We start from the raw sequence: 25,585 nt of genomic DNA on the forward strand, positions 1-25,585 counted from the left end.
AGGCAGCTGGCAAGTATGAAAACCGCCATGCTAACTTTTCATCCTTCTGTTTTATTTTGTTTCACCCTCAGATATAGAAGTTAGATTTCATCATACTGCTCAGTTCAAGAAAAGTTATTATCATTCCTCAGTCCTTGGAAGAACTTACACTGTTTTATCTGTTCATTTTTAGATGCAGAGTCCACTCTTCATTTCCTCTGTTTCTTGGGGACATCCATGCTAGTGTGTTAAACACATTCTTTCTCATGTTGTGTGTGACTTTGTATAATATATAATATTGATTTTTGTGAAATGTTGTCCTGGTTTTATTAGATATAGGCATGACTAGCGAGACAGAGATTGAGATGATAGCAATTCTGAAGATCAGAGATTCTCACCAGCTAGGCCAATATGAAAACCTTGTTTATGAGTAGGATTCAGATCTCAGTCTGACTCTACAGTTGTCAGGTGTGCCTTTCCAAGTCTGCCAACTGCAGGGGATTGTAGGAAAAGGGAAAATTTCTAAATGCATCCCTAAAATCCAAACTGCTGGAGAAGTGTTTTAATCAGGTTAATAATCAACATCATGGATTAAAAACTAAAGAGGTTCATGATTATTTTTGCAAGTTCAAAAATTAGAGATGAGGAAGGGAATGCAGTGGGGAAATTCGAATCTTGGGACTTAAATTTAAACATCTATCACAGAAAAGTGATTAATATAGGAGGTGATGAAATTAATTATGACTGAGAGATGCCATCAACCTGACAAAACTAAACAATTTTTTTAACCTGACATACCCCTTTCAAGACATCAGCTGTCACCTGAAATGAATTCTGTTTCTAATTTGTCTTCATAAATAATGCAACTAATTGAAAGGTAGTAACAATGGAAGTCTTTAACTTCTTTCATCTCCAATTTGAGGATAATCGCTTTTATTCCCTGGAAAGAATATTCCACTCCTTTTATCAAATAAAACTAGACATTACTGAACAGAACACTGAGATCAAAAACAAAAGAATTCATTGTTTGAAGACCACCACATATAATAGCTTTCTCAATTTTTTCCCTAAAGTTTAGCATTATCTTAAAATGTGAAGCTCATAAAAATTTGACATAAGGAAATTTATTCAAGTTCAAAGTCTAAGAATATCTTAATTAATCAAGTTTCAAGATGTACATAGCTCCCCACTCCTTGCCACCTGACTTCTGCTTATTTGGAATTAATATATGACCTCTCACTCTGCTATGTCATGCAATCACACAGAAAAATCTTTCGTTTATAGTTTGCCTATAACCTTCTTTTTTTCCTCCCTCATTTAGTGAAAATAAAAAGGGGCCATTGGAGGGGAAGGAGGGTGGGAACCAAGCCTGACGGTTCCCAGCAACTGGAAATGAAATTTTATATTAAAGAATAATAATTAAAATGTGGTTTATCTGAGGTTGCTCTGTGCAGACATCAGTGACTGCCTGTATTTATGTGAGCACAGATGTTAATAAACCTGTGTGCTAAAAGAGGTAAGAGCACAAGGAGCATTAAAACTTTCCATCATTTGATTATTTCACCCCATTGGGAAGACCAATTTCAGCAAATACATCAGGGGAAGGACATGATTATGAATGGAGATTTGAGCTGAGTGTGTTTCACAAGGCTGTAATTAAAAATGGAAATCCAAGAAAGATTTTGCAAGATATATTAAATTATAGCTAAAATTCTACAAGTTACTTAAAATGCAAATTACCAAGTTAATACTAAAATTTGAATAATGTACATTTTTTGAACCCATCCCCTGGCTGTTATAAAATATCAAATGGTAAAAGAAGAGGTTTTGTCACCCCAGCTGTTTATCTTTGCCTTTGCTATCACTGCTTGGGTGATGAGTCTTTAAGGATGTGGCTGAGGTGCATGTCATGTAGTGTTTCGCCTATATTTCCTTCTATATATTTTATGGCTTCAGGTGTTATGTCTAGTTCTTTAATCCATTTTTAAAGAGCTTCTGTACAGCAAAAGAGACAGTAACCAAAACAAAGAGACACCCCACCAACTGGGAGAAAATTTTTGCACACAACATTAATGATAAAGGACTGATCACAAAAATCTACAAAGAGCTGAAGAGACTCAACAACAACAAAGTAAATAATACAGTCAAAAAATGGGCAGAAGAGCTAAAAAGGAACTTCTCCAAAGAGGAAATGCAAATGGCCAACAGACATATGAAAAAAATGTTTGGAATCATTTATAATCAGGGAAATGATCATCAAAACTACCATGAAACACCATTTTACACCAGTGAGAATGGCACATATTAAAAAACTAGCTTCAACAAATGTTGGTGAGGATTTGGAGAAAAAGGAACTCTCCTGCACTGGTGGTGGGAGTGCAAACTGGTCCAACCACTATGGAAAGCTGTGTGGAGATTCCTTAACCTGCTAAAGATGGAGCTTCCATATGATCCAGCAATTCCACTCCTAGGTATTTACCCAAAGGACACAGAAACATTAATTCAAAAGGCACCTGCACCCTTATGTTTATAGCAGCACTGTTTACAATAGCTAAGCTATGGAAACAACCTAAATGCCCAAAAACAGATGACTGGATCAAGAAGATGTGGTACATATACACAATGGAATATTACTCAGCAATCAGAAAAGATAAACTCATGTAATTTGCAGCAACATGGACGGAGCTGGAAGGGATCATGCTCAGCGAAATAAGCTAGAAAGAAAAGAAAAATACCGGATGGTCTCACTCATAGCAGGAATCTAGAAAACTTAAATAAGGGACCAGGAAAAAGACTAAGTATAATAAAGAAAAAATCAAAATCAACAAGTAACTATAAACCAGAGATACACTGTGGGGAGCAGGGGGAAAGGAGGGTTTAGGGCCAAAATAAGGGGGGTGGGAATTATATGGGGAATATTACCAAAATGAAAATGCATACATTGTGCAAAAATGAAAAAATGATGTAAGAATTATATAAAATGAAATAAAGCATTTAAGCTACACATTTATTTTTATTAAACTTGGGATAAAGTTCTCACATTATTTTTATTTTTTATTTTTATTTATTTTTTAAAGATTTATTTATTTATTTGTTTGTTTGTTTATTTATTTATTTACTTATACAAGAATCGGGGTACAGGCCAGATTCGTGGGAGAGTGAGAGGATTCACCAGAGACAGAGCAGGGAACAAAACAGGCAGACTGAGGAAATACACTGCTCAAGGGAGCAGAGGGCGCAACAGGAGAGGTCTGCCGGGCCATGTGGGACCTTTGCCAGCTGGCCGGGATCGAACCGGAACTGAGAGGTGGTGGACAGCTTCACAGCGCTGCACTCAACCCCCTGTGCCACCAGGGGAGGCCCTCACATTATTTTTATGATTGGACTTTCAAAAGTCAACGTTCTTTAAGTACTTTTCAAATAAAATTAGAGATCTATTAGATAATTATTTTTCATAATCCAATGGCACTTTTAAAAATATAGATTAGCAGATGGTTCATTATGATTTAGCAATTATGGAGACTCCATTAAATTATAACACTTTATAATAGAGATGAAGTGACCTTAAAATTGCTTTCTCTATTTCTACACTGTACCCAAGAAGAAACCTGGGTAGGGGGAGGTTAAATGATTGGTTGAGGGTCACATGCTAATTTACGAGTTCACTGTGTCACTGCCTCTTGCTGTGTGGACAAGATGTAATGGTGGAATGACAAGAACATGAACATTTCTTTCTTTCTGATGATTGGTACAATGCATTTTACGTTTCTTAAGAAGTTGTTTCCAAGTTAAAGGGAAATTCATAAGTATGGAAATAGCTTAGTAATATCTGTGTTACTGGAAGCCACCAATAGCAAAGCAAATCTGACTAGTTTCATTCCTGTCTACTTTCCCATGCCCTGTCTGTGTCCTGACACCAATCACATGCAGTTGATTTCTCTGTGATTCTTCTCATACTTAGGGCATATCCACAGACTGACTGCCCAATTCCTCCTTTCAGGAGAGGTGACAGTGGGCCAGCAACTGTGTTACTCAAGGACAGGGAGTCAGCTCCTGACTAGAAACCCATCTTTTTTTTTTTTTTTTAAGATTTTATTTATTTATTTGTTTGTTTGTTTATACAAGAGCTGGGGTACAGGCCAGATGCATGGGAGGGTGACAGGATTCACCAGAGACAGAGTGGGTAACAGAACAGGTAGACTGATGAAATACACTGCTGAGGGGAGCAGTGAGTGCGACAGAAGAGTTCTACCGTGCCATGTGGGGCCCTCACTGGCTGGCTGGGATCTAACTGGCACTGCAGAGGCTGTGGACAGCTTCACAGCACTGTGCTCAACCACCTGCACCACCGGGGGGGCGGGGGCGGCTAGAAACCCATCTTAAAGGAGGCTGTGGGGAGAAGTCATCCCTGACTAAGTTTGCATCAAACTAGATCCATCAGGAGTGTTCTGTGATCAGAAGCTAAGCTAAACATATCAATGTCCCAAAGGTCCCATCTTCTGTTACCACCACGCTGGAATTTCAGACATCAGCATGACCATATCTTGAGACTATATCCTGACATGACATTGCAACGAGATCCACCCATATATACATCTTTTAAAGAAGTGTCATCATGGCAGCAGCAAGAACATTGTGAGGAATAAGATACCTTTAGGAATCTGAAGAAAATAATGGGCCCTTTCCTCCAGAAAAATAGCAAACACTCCATAAATTTATGGACAAATTCAGGGGCACAAACTGGGATCAGTTACACTGAGCTCCCCGGTTTTGTGTCAAATGACCAAGCATCCTTTATGATAAGTCAAGTGGCCCAGACATTTGTACTTCTTGACACCACACTCAGAAATTATTGCAGTGACTCTTACATCACCTCTGGCAGAGACTTACTGGAAACATGGGATAGATATGAACACAAGTACATAGTCCCTATTTACTTATTTGTTTTTTGAAATGGAGTTAATCTGAAACTTTTAAGTGTGTGTGGGGGTGCAAGGAGTATAGTTGTGATTAAAAGAAAGTACACAAAACGTGAGAGGCTCTAACTCAAAGTTACACCAGCCTAGGCCTATTTCTAATGGGCAGAATGGGGCAAAGGAAAGTCAAGAAGGGAGGGGCCAAGATCAAAATTTATACAATCAACTTCAAATGCTCCAAAGTGATGGAATCATAACGTTTCACAATGCCTTCTTCTTTTCAGTGACTCTGTCGTGGAATACGAGGAGTTGCTCTCTACTACAATTTTCTGGTAAGCATCAACCACCATTCTCAGTCACTTGCTGGGTAGAAAAATTCCCAAAAAGAAAGGGAATTATTTCAGTGGTTTTGTTTTTAAAAACTTCTGGCCCTGGGCTTCCCTGATGGTGCAAGGAGTTAAGTACTGCGTTGTGAAGATATCTGCAGCCACTGCAGCATGAGTTTACTCCCCAGCAGGCCAGGGAAAAACCCACATGGCACAGCAGACCTCTCCTGCCTTGCCTGCTGCTCCCCTCAGCAGTGTATTTTAGTCAGTCTGTCTGTTTTGCTCCCCACTCTGTCTCTGGTGAATGCTCTCACCCCCTGAACCTATGGCCTGTATGCCAGTTCTTGCATGCACAAATACATAAATCTTTGAAAAAAAATAAATTAGAAAAATAAAACTTCTGGCCCTTCCTACTTTACAACTTGAAATATAGACTAATGTGAGAGTTCTTTCCGGTACATTTGCTGTTCAAAACAAATAAACCAACAGTTTTGCCTTCAAACACTCATTATTAGTCCTTAAATACAAAGCATTTAAATTATTTGTGAGCTAATTCAACAAGACTGCTGCAATTATGTCAACTGAGAAATTGAAGACCATTCTTTTAAACCAAAATTTCAGCATACGCATGTGAGAAAGGCATAAAAGCTTTCACCAAAGGTCATGTGCTGGGTTCTCAGTGTAATACTTGTATAGAATGGTATAAAAGGGATTAAATGAGGCACAGCAGACCTCTCCTTTCTTGCCTGCTACTACTCTTATCAGTGTATTTCCATAAATCTGCTTTTTCTGTTCTTAAAAAAAAATAAATAGAAAGAAAAGGGGTTAAATGAAAAAAAATGATTGTAGTCTTTGAAATCCATATTTCTAATTGGCTTAATTTGTTCTCTCAGAGAGATAGATGATAAATCAATAATAGAAAGATAGATAGATAAATTGATGATACATTTATACACACATACATGCATACCTACATATATATAGATTATATATCATTAACTTTATACACTGTGTTGAAATTCTGCATAAAGAGATCATCAGCATATGGGAACAGCTTATGTAATTAAGCTGTTGTCATAGCACTAGAAATGGCTTTTAAGGAATAGAAATATAAAGCCTAAATTATAATATCATTATCCAACTCTGCTTTTGACCTGATTTATTGCAACAAAAATTGGAAAATTCAAAGGTGGTGAGGAATATAGAAAGAGCCCAGTGTTTTTTCTAAGGAATAGCTAAAAACTGCCAGAGTTTATAAAATTAATTATAACTATAAATATAGTTTAGTTCATTATAGAGTTTATATTTTGCCTTGTCACAATCACCAGATATATTAGATTTATATCAATCACTACTGTGCAAAATATTTTTCTATCAGACACACCAAAAATTTATGACACACAAAAAGTCTAAATTTTACTCATAAATACTGCATTTGCATGTGTTAATGATCCTGCTGCTTCTAAATATTTTATAATGACAGAAGTTATAGTTGCAGTTTAAAGACACTACCAGCTGAAGGTTTTACAGGTAGGGGATGGGAATGAGAAAATTATTCCTGTTGCTAAAACAAGACTAATTATAATAAAGTAAAAATCAAAATCAACAAGCAACTATAAACTAGAGACACACTACAGGGGGGCAGCAGGGAGAGGAAGGATTAGGGTCAAAATAAGGGGGGGTGCAATTGTATGGGGAATATAACCAAAATGAAAATGCATGCATTGTTAAAAAATGAAAATAATGTAAGAATTATATAAAATAAAATATTAAAAAAATAAAACAAGTAATCCTGCCAAAAGAAGAAGATATCTGGATAACTAATGTACATGTGCTGTTGCCACACCTGTGCAACTGCTGTAGACATGACCACTATGACACTGGTTTCACTGGACACAGCAATATGACTTCCCTCTAGCTTTACTTGACTTTGGCAAATTCTTTATTTTGTTCTCAGAATTCCCAGTTTTTCCTAGCAAAATCAGACCTATGACTAGAAGATATTTAGCTGTTTCCCTTGGCCTTCCCTCATTTTCTATAAGACAAGGTGGGGGGTGGGCAGCCTCCCTGGTGGTGCAGGCGGTTGAGCACAGCACTGTGAAGCTGTCCGCAGCTTCTGCAGCTAGGTTCGATCCCTGCCAGCTGGGGAGATACCCACATGGCACGGCAGACCTCTCTTGTCTTGCCCACTGCTCCCCTCAGCAGTGTGTTTCTGTCGGTCTGCCTGTTCTGTTCCCCACTCTGTCCCTGGTGAATCCTCTCACCCCCCACACCTCTGGCCTGTACCCCAGTTGTTGTATGCATAAATAAATAAATCTTTAAAAAATAAAGTATCACCAAATTAAGGGGTTTAACAAATGAATACAAGAAATTCCAATAACAAACTTTTAAAAGTAATCCTTATACAATAAAGTTAAACCAGCATTTAAATTGTACTGTGCAAGGCACTACTCTTTAAATGTAGTATTTTATAGAGGGACTTGGCAATGAAATTAGAGTATGGGCTGATGCTATCTGAGGATCATCATTGATAGAAAAAACTTTTATGTAAACCACTTCAGTTAAAATGAACAAGAGCATCTATAAATCATACAGGGAACACAGTACTTAAAATTTGTTGTTTTTTTTTTTTTTTTTTTCTGGGTATAAAGATGCACTCTTATTTTGGAAAATTTATAGAATTCAAAAAACTCACAAAAAAGATACTTTAAAATAATAATGTAACCATATAAAACTGACCTCTAAGAACAGTTTTTTTGTCCAATGAATATATAATAATCTCAGATTTAATCTGTGCAATTGTAACTATTCTTTTTTTAAGATTTATTTATTCATGCATACAAGAGCCGGGGTATAGGCCAGAAATGTGGGGGGCAACATGATTCACCAGAGACACAGTGGGGAACAGAATAGGCAGACCAAGCGAAATACACTGCTGAGGAGAGCAGTGGGTGAGGTAGGAGAGGTCTGCTGTGCCATGTGGGTTGCTCCCTGGCTGGCTTCGTGCTGCAGAGGCTTCAGACTGCCTCATAGTGCAGCGTTTAACCCCTTGCACCACAAGGGAGGCCCTGCAATTGTAACTATTCTTGAGAAACAGTAAACTCCTTGTCATATAATGCATTATAATTACCGCTGCTGTTCTTATGAGTCCACTTCTGAGTCTGCTCTGAAATGAGTAAACATTGTAGTTAGTGACTATAAAAGCCAGCATCCTCTCTTGTGCCTCTGTGCTGTACTTGTGTATAAGCAATAATGCACAAATTGATACTTTACTGCATGTAGCAGAAATAATAGGCTATGAAAATTATCACACATTTGGAGATTCAAATTTTGCTTGTGCATGTTGATTTCTATATTTTCTTCCTCATCTTTATTATGTTAGTTTTTTAGTAACAAAATATGTTTTATTTCTTAGTATTATACATGAAAACTGTCATTTTTTATAGATATTTTTACAAGAGAAAACCTTTCCATCCTGCCCTTACACAGACAGGTCGATTTTCATTGAAAACGACTTCAAGCTGGTTCTAATATTTACTCACTTATGCAGGTGCGTTCATCAGCATGGAGTCTGTATCCCGTATCACATTCACAGTGGAAGGTGCCCAGAGTGTTAATACAACGCTGCTGGCAGCCTCCATTCACCACCGCACATTCATCGACATCTAGAGGAGGAAGACAGATGGCCAGGATTACAATGTCATTCCAATGTCAGCTTCAAAGAAATGACACAATATTTCTTTGATACACAGTATGTGTTATATTGTACAAAGGCACCGTCTCTGTGGCCACAAATCTTTGCTTGTTTGATGTATTTTACTCCACAGTGTAAGCAAGAAAGTGTGGATAGAAACTTTATTGGACTTTTTAAAGCTAAGCAACAATGAGCATTGGGATTGCCTCATAATTTTCTATTGCTTAATTAGACAGATTTGTGATAGAGATATTTCCATGAAGAAGTAAAATTGGAGGGGAGAGGTACAATGAGCCACTCTATCTGGAACAGCACACATTTGTAGATAAACACCTATAATTGATCTAACACAGCTGAATTAAGCCACTAATAGAATTAAGACCTTGACTCTCCTTCTCATGTGCTATAAACATTAGGGAACATCAGGGAAGAGACAGATAAACTTAAATAAAGCATGATGTGGAGTTTTTAAAATTATATCAAGGAAACTCCCCGGTGGTACAAGGGGTTAAGACTCAACCTATGAAGCTGTCCGCAACCTCTGGAGGGCGAGTTTGATCCCCGGTCAGGGAGCTACCCACATGGCACAGCAGACCTCTCCTGTCTCGCCCGCTCTCCCCTCAGCAAGGTACTTCAGTCAATCTGCATGTTCTGTTCCTCACTCTGTATCTGGTGAATCCTCTCATCCCCCACAACTCTGGTCTGTACTGCAGTACTTGTATGCATAAATAATAAATAAATCTTTAAAAAATTATATCAATACATTTGCTCTATTCAATTTCTTTCTTTTCACTCAGACTTCTGGTTACTGACATAAACATGCTAATGTGAGAGTTTACTAAAACTTTAGAAAACAGAAAGGAGATCAAGACTCTTGGTCACCTATGCCTTATGATCACAGTTATGATTAATGAATATAATATTCCTCTTCCATTAGAAAAGAGTGATAACTCGGGCCTCCCCGGTGGCGCAGCGGTTGAGCGCTGGACTGCGAAGCTACCCGCTGCCTCTGCAGTGCGGTTCGATCCCCGGCTGCTCCCCGGCCACCAGAGGAGGGTCCCGCATGGCGCGCAGACCTCTCCTGCCGCCCACTGCTCCCCTCAGCAGTGTACTTCGGTCCTTCTGCCTGCTCTGCTCCCCGCTCTGGCTCTGGTGAATTCTCTCACCCTCCCGCGCTTCTGACTGTACCCAGTGCTTGTATAAACAAAACAAACAAACAAACAAATCATAAATAAATAAAAATACATGCCTCTTTAAAAAAAAAAAAGAAAAAAAAAGAAAAAAATGTGATAACTCAATACCTCTTTGTACTTCTTTGTACTCTCCGTAATCAGCACTTAGTTTTCCAAACTCACAAAAAGAAGACATCCATATATAGAGTAAGTTTTCAAGGTAATCAGCAAATTAACAGCTTTGAAATTGTTTTGCTTGGAGAATTATTTTACTTGAAATATGGTTTTTGCCAGGTATAAAAATAAAAATCAGGGATAGACACGGAGCTTGGCGAGGGAAGGCACGAGTACCGTGCAGGGAATGTCTCTGACTTACCATGCTTCCAAACCCAGATATTCCCTCAGAGAATAAGTGGTCACTAAAATGCAGGATCTTACATCCACAGAGTAAGATTCTTACTTGACATCAACTTTCAGAAGGAATACTATTGTGCTATCTCATCATAGATCTTTTTTTTCAAGATTTATTTATTTGTTTGTTTGTTTGTTTATACAAGCACTGGGTACAGTCAGAAGCACGCGGGAAGGTGAGCGAATTCACCAGAACCAGAGCGGGGAGCAGAGCAGGCAGAAGGACCGAAGTACACTGCTGAGGGGAGCAGCGGGCGGCAGGAGAGGTCTGCATGCCATGTGGGACCCTTGCCAGCAGCCGGGAATCAAACCGGCGCTGCAGAGCCTGCGGGTAGCTTCGCAACCCAGCGCTCAACCGCTGCGCCACCAGGGGAGGCCCCTCATCATCGATCTTTTTAACTAAAACTGACTATATTTCTAGTGAGTAATTTGTACTGTAATACAATCTAGAGGATTTATCCAGAGGAAAGCAAAGGAGTTTTCTTTAATTTGGCATTGACTTTTTATAAAAAGAAAAAATATATATGCAGAATATTTGCTACAAAATAAGATCCACATTTTAAATTTATTAGTTGAATGTTATATACATTTTACACAATTTAGTATTTCATTTCTAAAATTAGGTATTCTGGGGTAATTTCTGATTTTTTTTTAAAAGAGTCTTATTTTAGGGGCCTCCCCAGTGGCGCAGCGGTTGAGCGCTGGGTTGCGAAGCTGCCCGCGGCCTCTGCGGCGCCGGTTCGATCCCCGGCTGCTCCCCAGCCACCTGAGGAGGGTCCCACATGGCGCGCAGACCTCTCCTGCCACCCGCTGCTCCCCTCAGCAGTGTACCTCGGTCCTTCTGCCTGTTCTGCTCCCCGCTCTGGCTCTGGTGAATTCTCTCACCCTCCCGCGCTTCTGACTGTACCCAGTGCATGTATAAACAAAACAAACAAACAAATAAATAAATAAACATGCCTCTTAAAAAAAAAAAAAAAAGAGTCTTATTTTAGAGATAAGCACTACTGATGTTTCAATGTGTTAGAATTTTAATTAAAATTTGAGTGCGATAAACAATCCTCTAAGTCTCTTTTTTACAGACTCATGGCAAACAGAAATCTCCATTTGTTACTTATACTTTATGCAGGGATTTAACATTTATGCTAGCTAAAATTTTGTCTTGCAGCTTTTGAGTATTAGTCCTCATGTTGGAGAAATAATTTTTGATTATTAATTTTGTCAATTTCTCGATTAGATATCCTCCTTGTTCTTTTATTTTAGGTATCCAAATAAAACCATTAACACCCAAAGGTAATATGTTTTAGATAATAAAGTATCAATACTTGCTATCAACAAAAATTACAATCATATACCATATATATATTAAATATATGTGTCTTAATGGATGAACAGAGAGAAAAAGGATTATTTCTGAGGAGGAAGAAAGGTATCTAGATTGGTTGTCGTGGGGGAGTGTTGGACAGGAGATTTTATCCATATCTATTTTTTACATCACAAATTTATTCATGTATTACTTGTATAATAAGAAATTACCCATCAAACTTTAGTACTTTTCTTTTTTTTTTTAAAGAAACATTTTTTTTTAAAGATTTATTTTTATTTATTTATACAAGCACTGGGTACAGTCAGAAGCGCGGGAGGGTGAGAGAATTCACCAGAGCCAGAGCGGGGGTCAGAACAGGCAGAAGGACCGAAGCACACTGCTGAGGGGAGCAGCGGGCGGCAGGAGAGGTCTGCGCGCCATGTGGGACCCTCCTCCGGTGGCCGGGGAGCAGCCGGGGATCGAACCGGCACTGCAGAGGCAGTGGGCAGCTTCGCAACCCAGCGCTCAACCACTGCGCCACTGGGGAGGCCCAAACTTTAGTACTTTTCTGAGAAAAGAAACCAAATTAGTGCAAAGAAGAAAAAGCTTTGGATTTCTTCCAAAGACAAGAATGGACCTTGATTTTAAAAATGAGCCACGTTTTTATATGTTTTGGCAGGTTTATTTTTTTTTAAGATTTATTTATTTATGTATACAAGAGCTGGGGTATAGGTCAGAGATGTGGGGGGTGAGAGGACTCACCAGAGACAGTGGGGAACAGAACAGACAGATTGACTGAAATACACTGCTGAGGGGAGCAGCGGGCGAATCAGGAGAGGTCTGCTGCACCATGTGGGTTGCTCCCTAGCTGGCTGGGATTGAAGATCGAACTCATGCTGCAGAAGCTGAGGATTGCTACATAGTGTGGTGCTTAAGCCCTTGTGTCATGAGGGAGGCCCTATGTTTATATTCTTAATTGGCCCCAAAATGTTTATTAAAGTAATGCAACAAAATAAAAACATATACCTATGCACATGCACAAACAAGTCATGTCTGTACTGTGAGTCATATAGTCTTGAAGAAACTATCCTGGTATTGAAACTTCTTAGCCTGTAAAATTGCCTCTTTGAGACTCATTCTCCTCACCTATAAAGTGACACAGTAGTGACTGCCATCTGTATTATGCTGTGATTTAATTTTTTTTCTTTTCATATTCAAGCACAAGATTTTGGAATAGGTTGTTAACCCTTGAGATGATGTGTAGAGATTAAAGATCTAATAATTTTATTGATTAAATAATAAGTCTAACAACATAGGTTCTGAAATGAGAGTGCATAATTAAAGCAGTGAGCAATACTGAACTCAGGGAAGGAAAAATCTCATTGGGCTAGACTCATGAGGGAATTTTTTAGTTAAAAACTGTGATTGGGAACACGGAGAAGAAAGTGCTGCCCTTAAGGTATAATGGTTTCAATGTACAGTGTGTGAGAATCAGTATTAGATAAACCAGGTTGGAGAATAAGGTTACAAAGAAAATAAAGTCAAAAAACAAGCATAGACTTTTCTTTTAATTAATTTGGATAACAAAGTCTTCCTCTTCTAATTTATAATGCAATATAATTCTGGATAGTTTAAGACATGATAGGTTGTCTTCACACAGTAGGTATGCAAACTTATCAGTTAAAAAAAAAATCAATCATTTATAGGGTACCAAATACAAATCTGTGCCAAATACAAAGTAATTGGTTTGACTTCCTTTTTGCTTTTTTCCCTTTCAGAATACACTGATTTTTTTTTTAAAGATTTATTTATTTATACAAGCACTGGGTACAGTCAGAAGTGCGGGAGGGTGAGAGAATTCACCAGAGCCAGAGCGGGGAACAGAACAGGCAGACTTATGAAATACACTACTGAGGGGAGCAGCGGGCATGGCAGGACAGGTCTGAGCGCCATGTGGGAATCTCGCCGGCTGGCTGGGGTTTGAACCGGCGCTGCAGAGGCTGCGGGCAGCTTCGCAGCCCAGCGCTCAACCACTGCACCACCAGGGAGGCCCCAGAATACATTGAATTTTTTATTGTATGGGCATCATACACAGTTTTCATATCTGTCAGCACATTAGAATTACTTGGTGAGGATTTGAAAATGTCCTTGAGTCTAGGTGGTCTGGGAAGCAAACATTCTATAATCATCCATCTGTGTGCTAAGAGTTAGATCCAGTTATTTGAGATGTAGTCAGTTAATGCTGTAATCACCTAGCACCAGAGCTTATTAAAATGCAGACTAATTCAGTAAATGTGGGGCTGAGAAACAAGATTTGTCGTTTCTAATAGATTCAGGGTGATCTGGAGTGTCTGGCCAATGGATCATATTCTGAATAGCAAAAATATAAATAGTCCCTTGTTCAACCTTTAATGTAACATAGGTCACAAATGTTATGATGTGGCTTGATTTCTCAACTGTTGACCAATAGAGTAAAATAGACAATCTATAAAATAAATATATGCATGTATTTATTTAAAACATTTTTACATTTATATGTGCATAAATTTATTATTTATCAAAACCTCTTTAATAAACTAATCACCAGTATTCCCCACAATGTTCACTTAATAAAACAATAATTTTAAGATAATTTCAGCATTACTTGTTATGAAAAATGACTTGTTTCTATAAAACACGAAGGGTACTTTAGATCTTTCTGATGGAATAGCTCTAATATAAGGTAAAACTAGGTTAAATTGCCATGATATTAGACTCTCAAGCTGAAGTTGTCACAAGCAATTTTCTTTTCTATCTAGATTCTGCCCAACAGAGTTAAAAACCAGAAATGTCAATATTACATTAAAATGTTATTATCAAGCATACTTATATGTGAAGAAACTATATCTTCAAAAATTCTGAATTATATCTTTGTATTAGATGCTTACAGAAAGTCCTGCCCTTAAAACTGGAGCTCCAGGATACTGCCGAGAATGATAAAGTGATTATAATTTTTTCAGCATTATCACTGTGATATAGAGCAAAGATTTCATGATTTTTATACTATAAAAGAATGTCAAAAAGAATCAACTCTGCCTGCTATTTTTCCTTTTTAATGTCCTTTTCTCTAAATATTTCTGCTGTATTTATCCCAATACTACTTCCCCAGATGGTCACAGAATATAATAGCTTAACATAATTCATATTATTATAAAATGTATTTTGCACATAATAGCTCCCTGAGACAATAATGATCCACTTTTGTTCCCAAACAACTGAAATTGTTTCATATTATTTTTTCTTAGAGTGTGTGACCAGAGTAAGATAAATTATTCTTCTACTTGCCTTTTAATACATAGTTCTCAGAAAGTTGTTGATTGGAAATGTGTTGCTTTATATTGGAAATTGTATTGTAGAAAGTGTTGGATATGAAGGGAATATTAAAAGGTGTAGTGGAGATTCCACTACATTTTCCATATCACTTTATTTTCACTCTATTTTACCAAACTGTGTTTGCTCTGATATACCATATTGTATTAAAGTAGCTGACTTTTTGTTTGCAATTCCATAGTGGATGACTGAATAAACTCTTTAAGGTAAAGATCCTGTTATATTAAACATTTTCTGGCATAGAATCTATAATCCATAAATGTTCTTTGAATGAATGAACGTGTGATTTGAGATCATACACAGCACTCAATGGTCTTAACCACCCATATTCATTTTTTCTCAGAATTAGGCTCTCATCTCACCTTCTTTTCTACCTTGATGCTTGCTTTCAACCATTCTTAATTAACTTTAAATGTCCAGGACCAAAATAACTTTTAATTTTGCTAATGAGCAAATTTGAACTAGGTCTGTAGTGAATATTCACTGGTTGCCTGTTTAGGATACAACCATTTTTCCTGTGCACTCATACTAAATAATTCCTAGGTTTCCTTTAGGGAATTTTATCTCTTTCATTTTAAAAAAATGTCATGTAATTTGTGTGGGACTGATGAATGCCACTCCTGGTACATTCTAGTTGGCTCATCTCACTTCCTTTTTCCACAGTGATTGGCTCATGTAATCTTTTCATGTGCATATGGTTTTCTTGGGAACAAATAAACAAATTCAGGTGAGATCTGATGTGCAGAAGCTCTTGTTTCAGAAATTCTAATGTGTGGACATGAGATATTTTATAGAAGTCATTTTCCTCCCATGAATGAAACTTTAGTAAAGATAAAAGCAAATTATAGGACAGAGCTGAAAGAATCACAGAGAACAGAAGTAAGAGACTTGATTGAACTATACCTGAAGTTCTCCCCATCTCTGAACTTCTCAGGTAAATGATCCAATAATTCCTTTTGCAATTTAAGCATTTTGAGTCATATGATTATATTGCTTGTAAATTAAATCATTCTAATAGCTATATTCATAGTGTATTGGTGGTGTGCAAAAGAAAGTCACCAAATGCATATCAAACTCAGTAATTACATTTCATGAAGAATTATTGTCCTCTAATCAGTAAAATTCTTTAATCTCTGTTTCACCAAGAATTATAATGTTCTCTTACAGCATTTATTGGAATGATTACATTCCATAAATATGCAGATGAATTTTGAGACTTATAAAAATTTTGGTCCATCCTAATTGCAAATATTCAGGGCTTATCAAACTGCTTGTCTACAATGTTGGTACATCTGGTAATGTCAGAGGTTGAATATGCCTTCTTATGTGGTTTTTCCTAGAATCTCCCTGCAAGTAAACTTTCCCTAGCTTTTCCCCAAATCTCTAGTTTCTACTTTCTCCTTTAGTTCTTTTCTTGGTAGTTACAAACTCATAGCATGAGATCCAAGTGAGTAGGAAATAAATGCATGTTGGCAACTTTGCCGACACTATTATTTCACAAAGGGGAAAACAGGATGATTATAGTGCATTTATAAAAGAACGACAACACTAGGAAGAAACAAAAGCCAAAAGACATATACAAAGAGTGTTGTAAACCAATATTAACTCAATAATTAAAACATTTAAAATGTTTATAAAAATGGGGCCTCCCTGGTGGCACAAGGGGTTATGGTACAACCTATGAAGCTGTCCGCAGCCACTGCAGCATGAGTTCCATCTCCAGCCAGGGAGCGGCACACATGGTGCATGGTGCAGCAGACCTCTCCTGACTTGCTCACTGCTCCCCTTAACAGTGTATTTCCATTGATGTGCCTGTTCTGTTCCCCACTTTGTCTCTGGTGAATCCTCTCACCACCCGAACCTGTAGTCTGTACCACAGTTCTTGTATGCATAAATAAATAAATCTTTTAAAAAATTGTTTATAAAAATGACTTGTTACCTTGTGCTGAGAATAGATTATGTTTTCATAGAAATGTAAGTTGCTTATTCTGTATAGAATAAGTATCAAAAGTGAAATAAGATTATGTTATATATGTGGCTGGAATCTGATCATGAAGAGCTGTCACATAAGAAACATGGCTTTGGGAGGCCTCCCTGGTGGTGCAGGTGGTTGAGCGCAGCACCGTGAAGCTGTCCACAGCTTCTGCAGTGCAGGTTCGATCCCTGCTGGCCGCAGAGATACCTACATGGCGTGGCATACCTCTCCTGTCTCATCTGCTGTTCCCTCAGCAGTGTATTTCGTCAGCCAGCCTGTTCTGTTCCCCACTCTGTCCTGGTGAATTCACTCACCCTCCCGTGTATCTAGCCTGACCCAGGTTCTTGTATGCATAAATAAATAATTTTTTTAAAAAAAGAAAAAAAAAGACATATGACTTTACTTCATAGAAAATGGGTGAAAGCAAGATAAAGAATAGATTAACAGGGTGGAAGAAGTGGGGCAGAGAGGACAAATAGTAATAATTGCCAAAATCTAGATGAAAGATCATGAGGACTTTACAAACTAGTTGCAGTGTAATTAGAGAGATGTGGGAAGCTATAAAAGATATTAAGGAGAGAAAATCAATATGACTTGGTTATTAATTGAATGTGGTGGTGAAGAAAGAATTAAGGGTAATGTCTCAAGCACTTGAATGAATGGTTTTGGTATTCATAGAAACAGCATAGGATAAGGAACATTTGATACTAGAATAGTTCAATTAGGGACAAAAATGAGTTCATGGGCAAGTGAGTTGTGAACCTGGGATATGTAGGCGACACATGGGTTTGTGGACTAAAGTCAGGAGAAAACTATGGACAGGTTTTTAAGCTACTAGCAATCTGTCTCTACCAGCTTCAAACTTAGGAGTCATCCTTGACACTTTCCTCCCCTTTACCCATACATGATATAATGCAAAATTTTACTGTATCAAACTTAACTCCTAAAGCATCTTATCGCCACTGACAACATTTACATATGAATTTCATAGCTGCAATAGTTGTGATAGCTTATTTACCTGCCTTCCATTTCTACTATTGAGCCCTCCAATATCTTCATTATGCACCATAGGATGATTTCAGAACAAAAATTTGATCACCACTCACTTGTTTACTCCTTTCACAGTCTTACACCTGCCAATGGCACTGCTCTAAGATTAGGCTGAACACCACCATGTTCTGTAGTTTCCCACGTGGTCTGGTCTCTACCTTTACCTTGAATTCAGTCTTGCTGATATATTTATTTTATTATATTTTAAAAACACTGATCTTTAAGTTTTTTGAAGTCTGTACTGACTTATTTTTTCCTCCCCTCCATTATTTACCAGAGTAAATACACATCTGGTAGATGTCTACCAAGACAGTGTTATTTCAAGGACAGTGTACTTTTCAATGGCAGTTTATGTGTCATGTTTTTTAGGACTACCTTTCTTTCCTTCAGAGAAATTTGCTCATCTGTAACTGTAAATTCATATGTGTGATTATTTGTTTGATATCTGTATTCCCCATTAATGGCTAAGTCCTACCCCAGCAGGAAGAACCCTGTTGGTTCTGGCTCACAATGGTGATCTGAATGTTTGGCACATAGAAGATTCTCTATAATTATCTGTTGAGTAAGCAAATGGATGAGGTACAGAGTTTTGGGCATCACCAGATAGTATTTGAGAGTGGGTAAAGATCCCAAAAGAGATAAAGATATCCAAAAGAGTGGGTAAGATCAAGCCAAAACATGTAGATTGAAAAGAGAAAGTAGTTTCATTGAGAACCCTGAGGTGTATCAACACTTAAAACAGGCTGATATAGGGCAAATAAACCTACCAAAATATACAGAGAAGTAGAAGGAAAACCCATCACGTTATCACAGAAGCCAAGCGATGGGAAAAAATGTGGTCAACACAGGATGTTAAATAGTAAATTGCCGATAGAATTTAGTGACAAGAATTTCATGGATGACATTAATGAGGAACAGGATGCCAATACTAACAATTCACTGAACAAATGTCTAACAATTATAATGTGCTATTCACTGCTCTGAGCCTCTTTACATATATTAATATATTTAATAGTCAAAACAGCCCTGTGAACTAAGTATTGTGATTATACCTACTTAGAAAGCAGGAATGTGTTTCAATGGTGGGGCTGAGATTGATCCTAGATTACTGTGAGTTGGGTTGAAGAATAGGGAGACAGAGAAAGAGAGAGACGGGGAATTAAAACATGTGTATGTATGTCTGTGTGAGTGTAAAATAACAAAACATGTATTATAATAAACTTGACTGGCAAGGAAAGAGTGTAGTTAGAAGAGTATGGTTGAAGGAGATGGTTTTGAAAGTGGATGAGAATTATAGTAATTTAAATACTGATGACAAGATGCCAATGGAGAGCCTCAATGTAAAGATATAAGTGAGAGATGGAATTCTGAAATTATCACAATTCTCAAATCATATCAGTGCATCCCAAGAGAGGGTATGCTTTGGAAGAAATAACCTTCCAGTGGCCCTGAACATTCCTATACATTTCTTGTGAATATGCTAAAAATAAAGGCCCTTCTCATTCTTTATTCAGGCTATAGTTTAGGACTATAATTGCACAGAGAAATGGGTTAACATCTCTCCTATGAAAAAGAGGAGGTTTGTTTCCACTAAGTATAAAAGTGGCATATTCCCAAACTCAATGTGTCTCGAGTATAGTCCTGCATAAGGAGCCCTTGGTATCATTGCTGTGGGACTGGAGGGAACATGAGGATCTCATACAAATGAAGCTCTAGTTACAATTATGCCATGAATAACAAAGTCCCATTTTTTTTTTTCTGACCCAGGAGCCTCATGTCTTCTTTCAGCATCCATCAAACAGTAACAGGATAATTTGTTAGTGTAAAAGTAGGATGAGATCCTAGATCTTGCACAGTTCTCAATATTGTAGAGAATAGAAATCACACATACAATCATGTATTACTCTGGGTGGGAGAGAGCAAGTCTACTGCTGAGTGGAAGGACCTGAGGAGTTACAGAGCATGTTTCTGTCTTCTCCTTATTTCACCTGTGTCTGTTGGTCCTTGTAGTCTGGGAATTATTAGCAATGTGTAGATGTCTTATCTGCCTGAGTCTGACTTGAAAATCTAATCCTTTGTGTTAGCTCAGAGAGGAAGAAGGAAAAGATATGCTTGTGTGCCTTCTTTTATTTTAAAGACCAGCCAGCACACAAATACCCAACCCAGGGAATTGTTGATTTTACTATGTTAGCTCCCTTAAGATAGGAACTCTCCTGCACTGCTGGCAGGAGTGCAAACTGGTCCAACTACTATGGAAAGCTGTGTGGAGATTCCTCAACCTACTAAACATAGAGTTTCTATATGATCCAGCAATTCCACTCCTAGGTATTTACCCAAAGGACACAGAAATATTAATTCCAAAGAGCACCTGCACCCCTATGTTTAGAGCAGCACTATTTACAATGGCTAAGCTTTGGAAACAACCCAAATGCCCAGAAATAGATGCCTGGATCAAGAAGATGTGGTACATATACACAATGGAATATTACTCAGCATTCAAAAAAGATAAACACATGCAATTTGCAGCAATATGGATGGAGCTGGAAGGGATCATGCTCAGCGAAATAAGCCAGAAAGAAAAAGAAAAATACCGGATGGTCTCACTCATAGCAGGAATCTAGAAAACCTAAATAAGGGACCAGAAAAAAGAATAACTATAAGAAAGAAAAAATCAAAATCAACAAACAACTATAAACCAGAGACACACTATGGGGGTGGGGCGGCAGGGAAAGGAGGGATTGGGGTCAAAATAAGGGGGTTGCAATTGTATGGGGAATATAAAAATATATATTTTTAAAAGATAGAGATAGTATATGTTTTGCCTATTACTGTGATTTCAGTACCTTATTCAATGCCTGGCTCATACTATGTGCACATAGTACTTGTTAAAATGTCAAAAACAAATGAATAACTGAGTAATGCATAGCTGGATTTCCTGAGGAAGAGACTTTAGCAAAATTGTCTATGAAAGAGGTGTGAGGGAAGCCAGAATGGAGCAGGACAGTGCAGAAGCTTAGCACACAAAAAGGGGAGACTTTTGAAAAGGGAATGAATAATATTAATGCTGACAAAATCAAATGAAATGGGAACTGAAACAATCTGGCAGACTTGCAAATTATAAGGTCTCTCTACTACAGTGCAGAATGTGGATTGCAAGTTTGCCTCTAGGGATGTCTTTTCCTTTAGAAAAAAAATTCTAAGCCCAGAATAACTTATTCTTTCTTCCTTAATGAAAGCAGATTTGAAAAAGTCATGCTTTAATGGATCTATTATATTGCTCCTTCATTTTTAACATGACCCAATATCATCCTTGAAGACCACAGTGTGACAAGTTTCTGGTATATTATTATATAATATTGTCATCACAGAGAGGGAATAGCAAGCAATGCAAATAAAGTTGATACATAAAGATTAATACAAACATTAATTTGTTATATACTTAATTATGTGGAAAATTGCTTTTGTACTTCATCGAATTAGTCATCAATTGCAAAGGAAGGAGGTGGTTGAGCCAATAAACCTGATCTTGAGCAAAAATTTTAATAGTTGCTTTGTTCAGCTAATTTCCTCTACACCCATCCGATTCAACCTACATCTCCAATACATTGGTTTTCTTCCAGTTATTAAAGAAGAGACAAATCTCTGTTGGCTGACAGTTTAGGGTGTTGTTTCCAGCACCAAATAGGCTTTCACCCTGGCCACTGGGTTAGAGAAGAGGAAATCTTGAACCCAACTCATAGTTCACTCACGAGGAAAATGAATGTTATGATCCTTTAAGAGAATTTAATCTTTTGGACAGTGATTGGTTCTGTTTTTCCTCTTTTCCTCCAGGCCCAACATAGCTCCAGCATTTGGATGGTACAGCCGTGTTTTCTACGTGAATGGTGAATGTAGACATCAGAGAAGAGGAAGAGGGGTATGAGATGTGAGGGCCAATCTAGGAAATCAAAGGAAGTTTATAAATGATTGTCTGACTGCTTTCTTGACTGAGATAGCTGACTTGATCTAGGAATCATCCAAAGCTCCTTTTAAAGACAGTTGAATATAAGAATATAAGCTCTAAGGGTATTAAATGGAAGAGGGACACTTATGCTCTAGATATTGTGAAGGACCCTGCTTGAATGGTGAATCTTTTCACAGATGTTGGTATACAGGAGAGAATACACACTGGAGTTCTGTCAGATGAGAGAGAGAGAGAGAGAGAGAGAGAGAGAGAGAGAGAGAGAGAGAGAGAGAAATATCAGAAAACATATCAGAAAAGACATATCAGAAAAAAAAATAAGAAGAAATTAAGGAAAGAATATGATCTCTTATGGGAGAGAGAGAGAAGCAGATAGACAAATTAGAATAGCTAGCAGAGAAACTAAGAGTGTGAATGACAAGTGGCCTTGACAGCTCTAGACCCCTGGGCAGCTGGGAGGGCAAGATGAGGATCCTGAAGTTGGAAAATTAGATTCAGAAAAGGAACACAGAAACAAATCTCTTTCCTTTCCATTATCTCTGATTAACGCTCTCCCTTTGGGTTGGCTTCCTCTCCACATCTCGGCTTAAGTGGTCAAATTAGCTGGGTCTTTTATGACATCAGAAATTCCACAATTTCTATCACACATGGGAAATTAATAGAAACTGTCATAATGATGAATTGATGACTTTGGACGGTTCTAGTAATTATTTATCTTCACAGAACATTTTTTCCTCCTTTTGTTTTCCTGCATATCAAGCTCCTCTGGCGGATGTGGGTAGACTGGGTGCTGTTGCCCCCTGACTGCCCCATGACCACCACCAAACAGGCAGGCACAGGACCATGGCTGGGACAACTCCAGAACTCCATCTCTCACGTCACAATAACTTCATGAAGGAAGGGCACATGACCCAGTTCAGAGGAAACAAAATCTCACCAGGGACTTCTGCTCTAGCTACTAGTACTACCTTTTCTGTAGGGTTCTAAAAGTTGCTCTTTATTTATATTACAAAAGCTTGGGTTTGCTTTATATTTTTTTGAATACAGTTTAATTGTGTGTCACTTCTAATGTCACCTCTATTTCTTTTCTAGTAAAAAGTTATATTAATATGCTAGGAATAACTGACTTATCCAATTGTAGAATTTGAAAGGCATTTAAAAGACTAAGTAGTCCAAACTCCTACACACTGTAGGAGTCTCTTCTTCAACATTTTTAACAAATGGTTATTCAGACTCTGATTAAATACTTCCAATTGTAGAGACTTAAATATTTTATACTTTTTATGCCTTCTTTCTCCTCCTACTTTTTCTTCTCCTCCCCCTTGTTCTTTTGTATTTAGTAATGTAACTACATTACAAAACATTCAGCAGGGAAAAAGTCAGTAATTATATATTTTTCTTAAAAGAAAGCTATTTAAAACAGAACGTTCTAAATAAATAAAACAGAGCAACATTTTGGTATTTTATTTTAGTACATTTTACTCTATTACATTCTAGAGTAAATTTTTATGTTTGTTTATAAGTTATACTCCTTTTTTTTGCAAAATATCTGCTTATGTTCTTTACCTATTATTAAATTACATCCTTCTGTTCTTTCTCTGCAACTATCCTTGTCTGATGTTTATCATTAACAGGAACTATTTACCATAAAGTATCACACTGAAAATATAAATATTTTTATATTTTTTTCTCCTTGCCAATAGCTACACAAAATTTTTAAGAATGATCAAATATTCAGGTTTTAACCTCATATATTCCAGGTTTTAAACATTTAATAAGAAACCCATTAAAACAAATGTATCCCTTCTTACTGTCGTTGCTTAAACTGTAATTAAATATGATGCTTATCATGATAAAATAGCTTATATATAACATGAAGCTATAATGCTTAAAATTTTCTCAGAAACTTTAGCACTTGCACATTAAGTATAAATGAGCTGAGTTCAAAACCTGAGGTTACTATTCACAAAAATTTAACTGATTCTATTTAAAAGCCCATCTGAAACAAAATAACATTTCTTTTTTCATTTATTTTGTTAATTGCAGACAAGTAAACAGGAACAGGAAAATATAATTTAGGAATCTCTCCTTAATAATTTATAATTCATCTAATAGGATTTTCCCCCAGAATTTATTTCTTAGTGATTACTTATTGATGACTTATTACATTATATTGTATATACAGCAAAACAAATGAATAAAATTAAACAAAAGTAAAATGGAATAATTGATTCTTATCTCTAAACCAAAATATTGAATCTTTTTTGAAGTTCAAAACCATAAGACCTAGACTATTTCCTACTATGACTCCAAACTTTCACTTATTTATTATTCCATTCCTCGTAACTACTTCCTTCTCCATTCACAATGGTACAGACATTCATCTAATAATTCATCATTACTTCAAGACCTCCCATATGTCTCTTCACACAGGGCACCATAGTGGCTCTCCAGAGCTCTTTCCCCTGACCCCATCCCACATCTACTTGAAAGACACCCACCATCCACCAAAGCTGACTTATCCATTAGACACAGCACATAGGACCTGTAATACTTTTAGAGGCCCATGTAAATGTTGTAACATATTAAGCTTTTAGGTTGAAGAAAATATTTTAATGTACAATATCAATATATTCACAATAATATTGTAATCCAAACACTCATTCAATTATTTTATGGATAAGAAAGCACATTAAGACAAAAATGCATATGATATGGTCTGAAAAACCAGAATGTGACCTTACCTTCTTCTATTTTAAAGACACCACCTAAATGTGGCATTATTAAAAAAAAAAAAAACTCATTTGTCTTATGTTGATTCCCTATTCAATCCTACAATGACCATTCTAAGCTTTTTTACATGACAAACAAAAATATACATAAATATAAACAGAATCAGCTTCATGGGCATGCTCTCACCAATGGCAAAGGGCCCTGTGTTAAAAAATACCTGTGTTTAAAGTTTAATGATCTGTGCTCCCATTTGGAATGCCCAGGAGTTTTCTGTTCATATATGTATTTTGTAAGTGAAGTCAAATAGGACAACGCAATGGCGCACGAACGGGTTAAGGAGCTTCAGCTCACACATTTTTCCATGTCTTAGAAACTTGCCTCTAATCTGAGCAGGTTTTTTGCTCCCCTTTATTCCAACTGGCCAGCATCCCCCTCCACACCTCTACCCAGTGACCACTGCTACTCTCTGGAGCTCCTATCAGTCTGTCTGTGGGTTCTTATCACACGTTGGGAGAAAGGGTTTGGGGAAGCGCAGGTTATAGCACCACCTGGTTCCACTCCAGGCTTGTAGTACCACAGAACACTTGGGGGCAACTTTGCAGGTGTGAGTCTCGTGCAAACATCCTGAGGGGTTCAACAGCCTAAGGGGTGAATTCAAGCACAGAGATTGCCATTCCTTGGTTGTTCATCTATCCT

At 37.4% G+C, this 25,585-nt stretch overlaps 1 protein-coding gene across 1 annotated transcript in view; it reads right to left on the reverse strand.

The window, feature by feature from the left end:
• The window catches only part of LOC119257643 (EGF-like and EMI domain-containing protein 1), an 879,693-nt gene that overhangs the window by 208,849 nt on the left and 645,259 nt on the right, over positions 1 to 25,585 (reverse strand). Inside the window, exon 7 of the mRNA XM_037525743.2 lies at positions 8,764 to 8,886. Coding sequence (XP_037381640.2) covers positions 8,764 to 8,886 — 123 coding nt within the window. The remainder of the gene's footprint in view (positions 1 to 8,763; positions 8,887 to 25,585) is intronic.

Source organism: Talpa occidentalis, unplaced genomic scaffold (assembly GCF_014898055.3).
Source record: "Talpa occidentalis isolate TD23 unplaced genomic scaffold, MPIMG_talOcc4v2.1 talOcc4.4, whole genome shotgun sequence".
In the NCBI taxonomy this organism is placed as follows: Eukaryota; Metazoa; Chordata; class Mammalia; order Eulipotyphla; family Talpidae; genus Talpa; species Talpa occidentalis.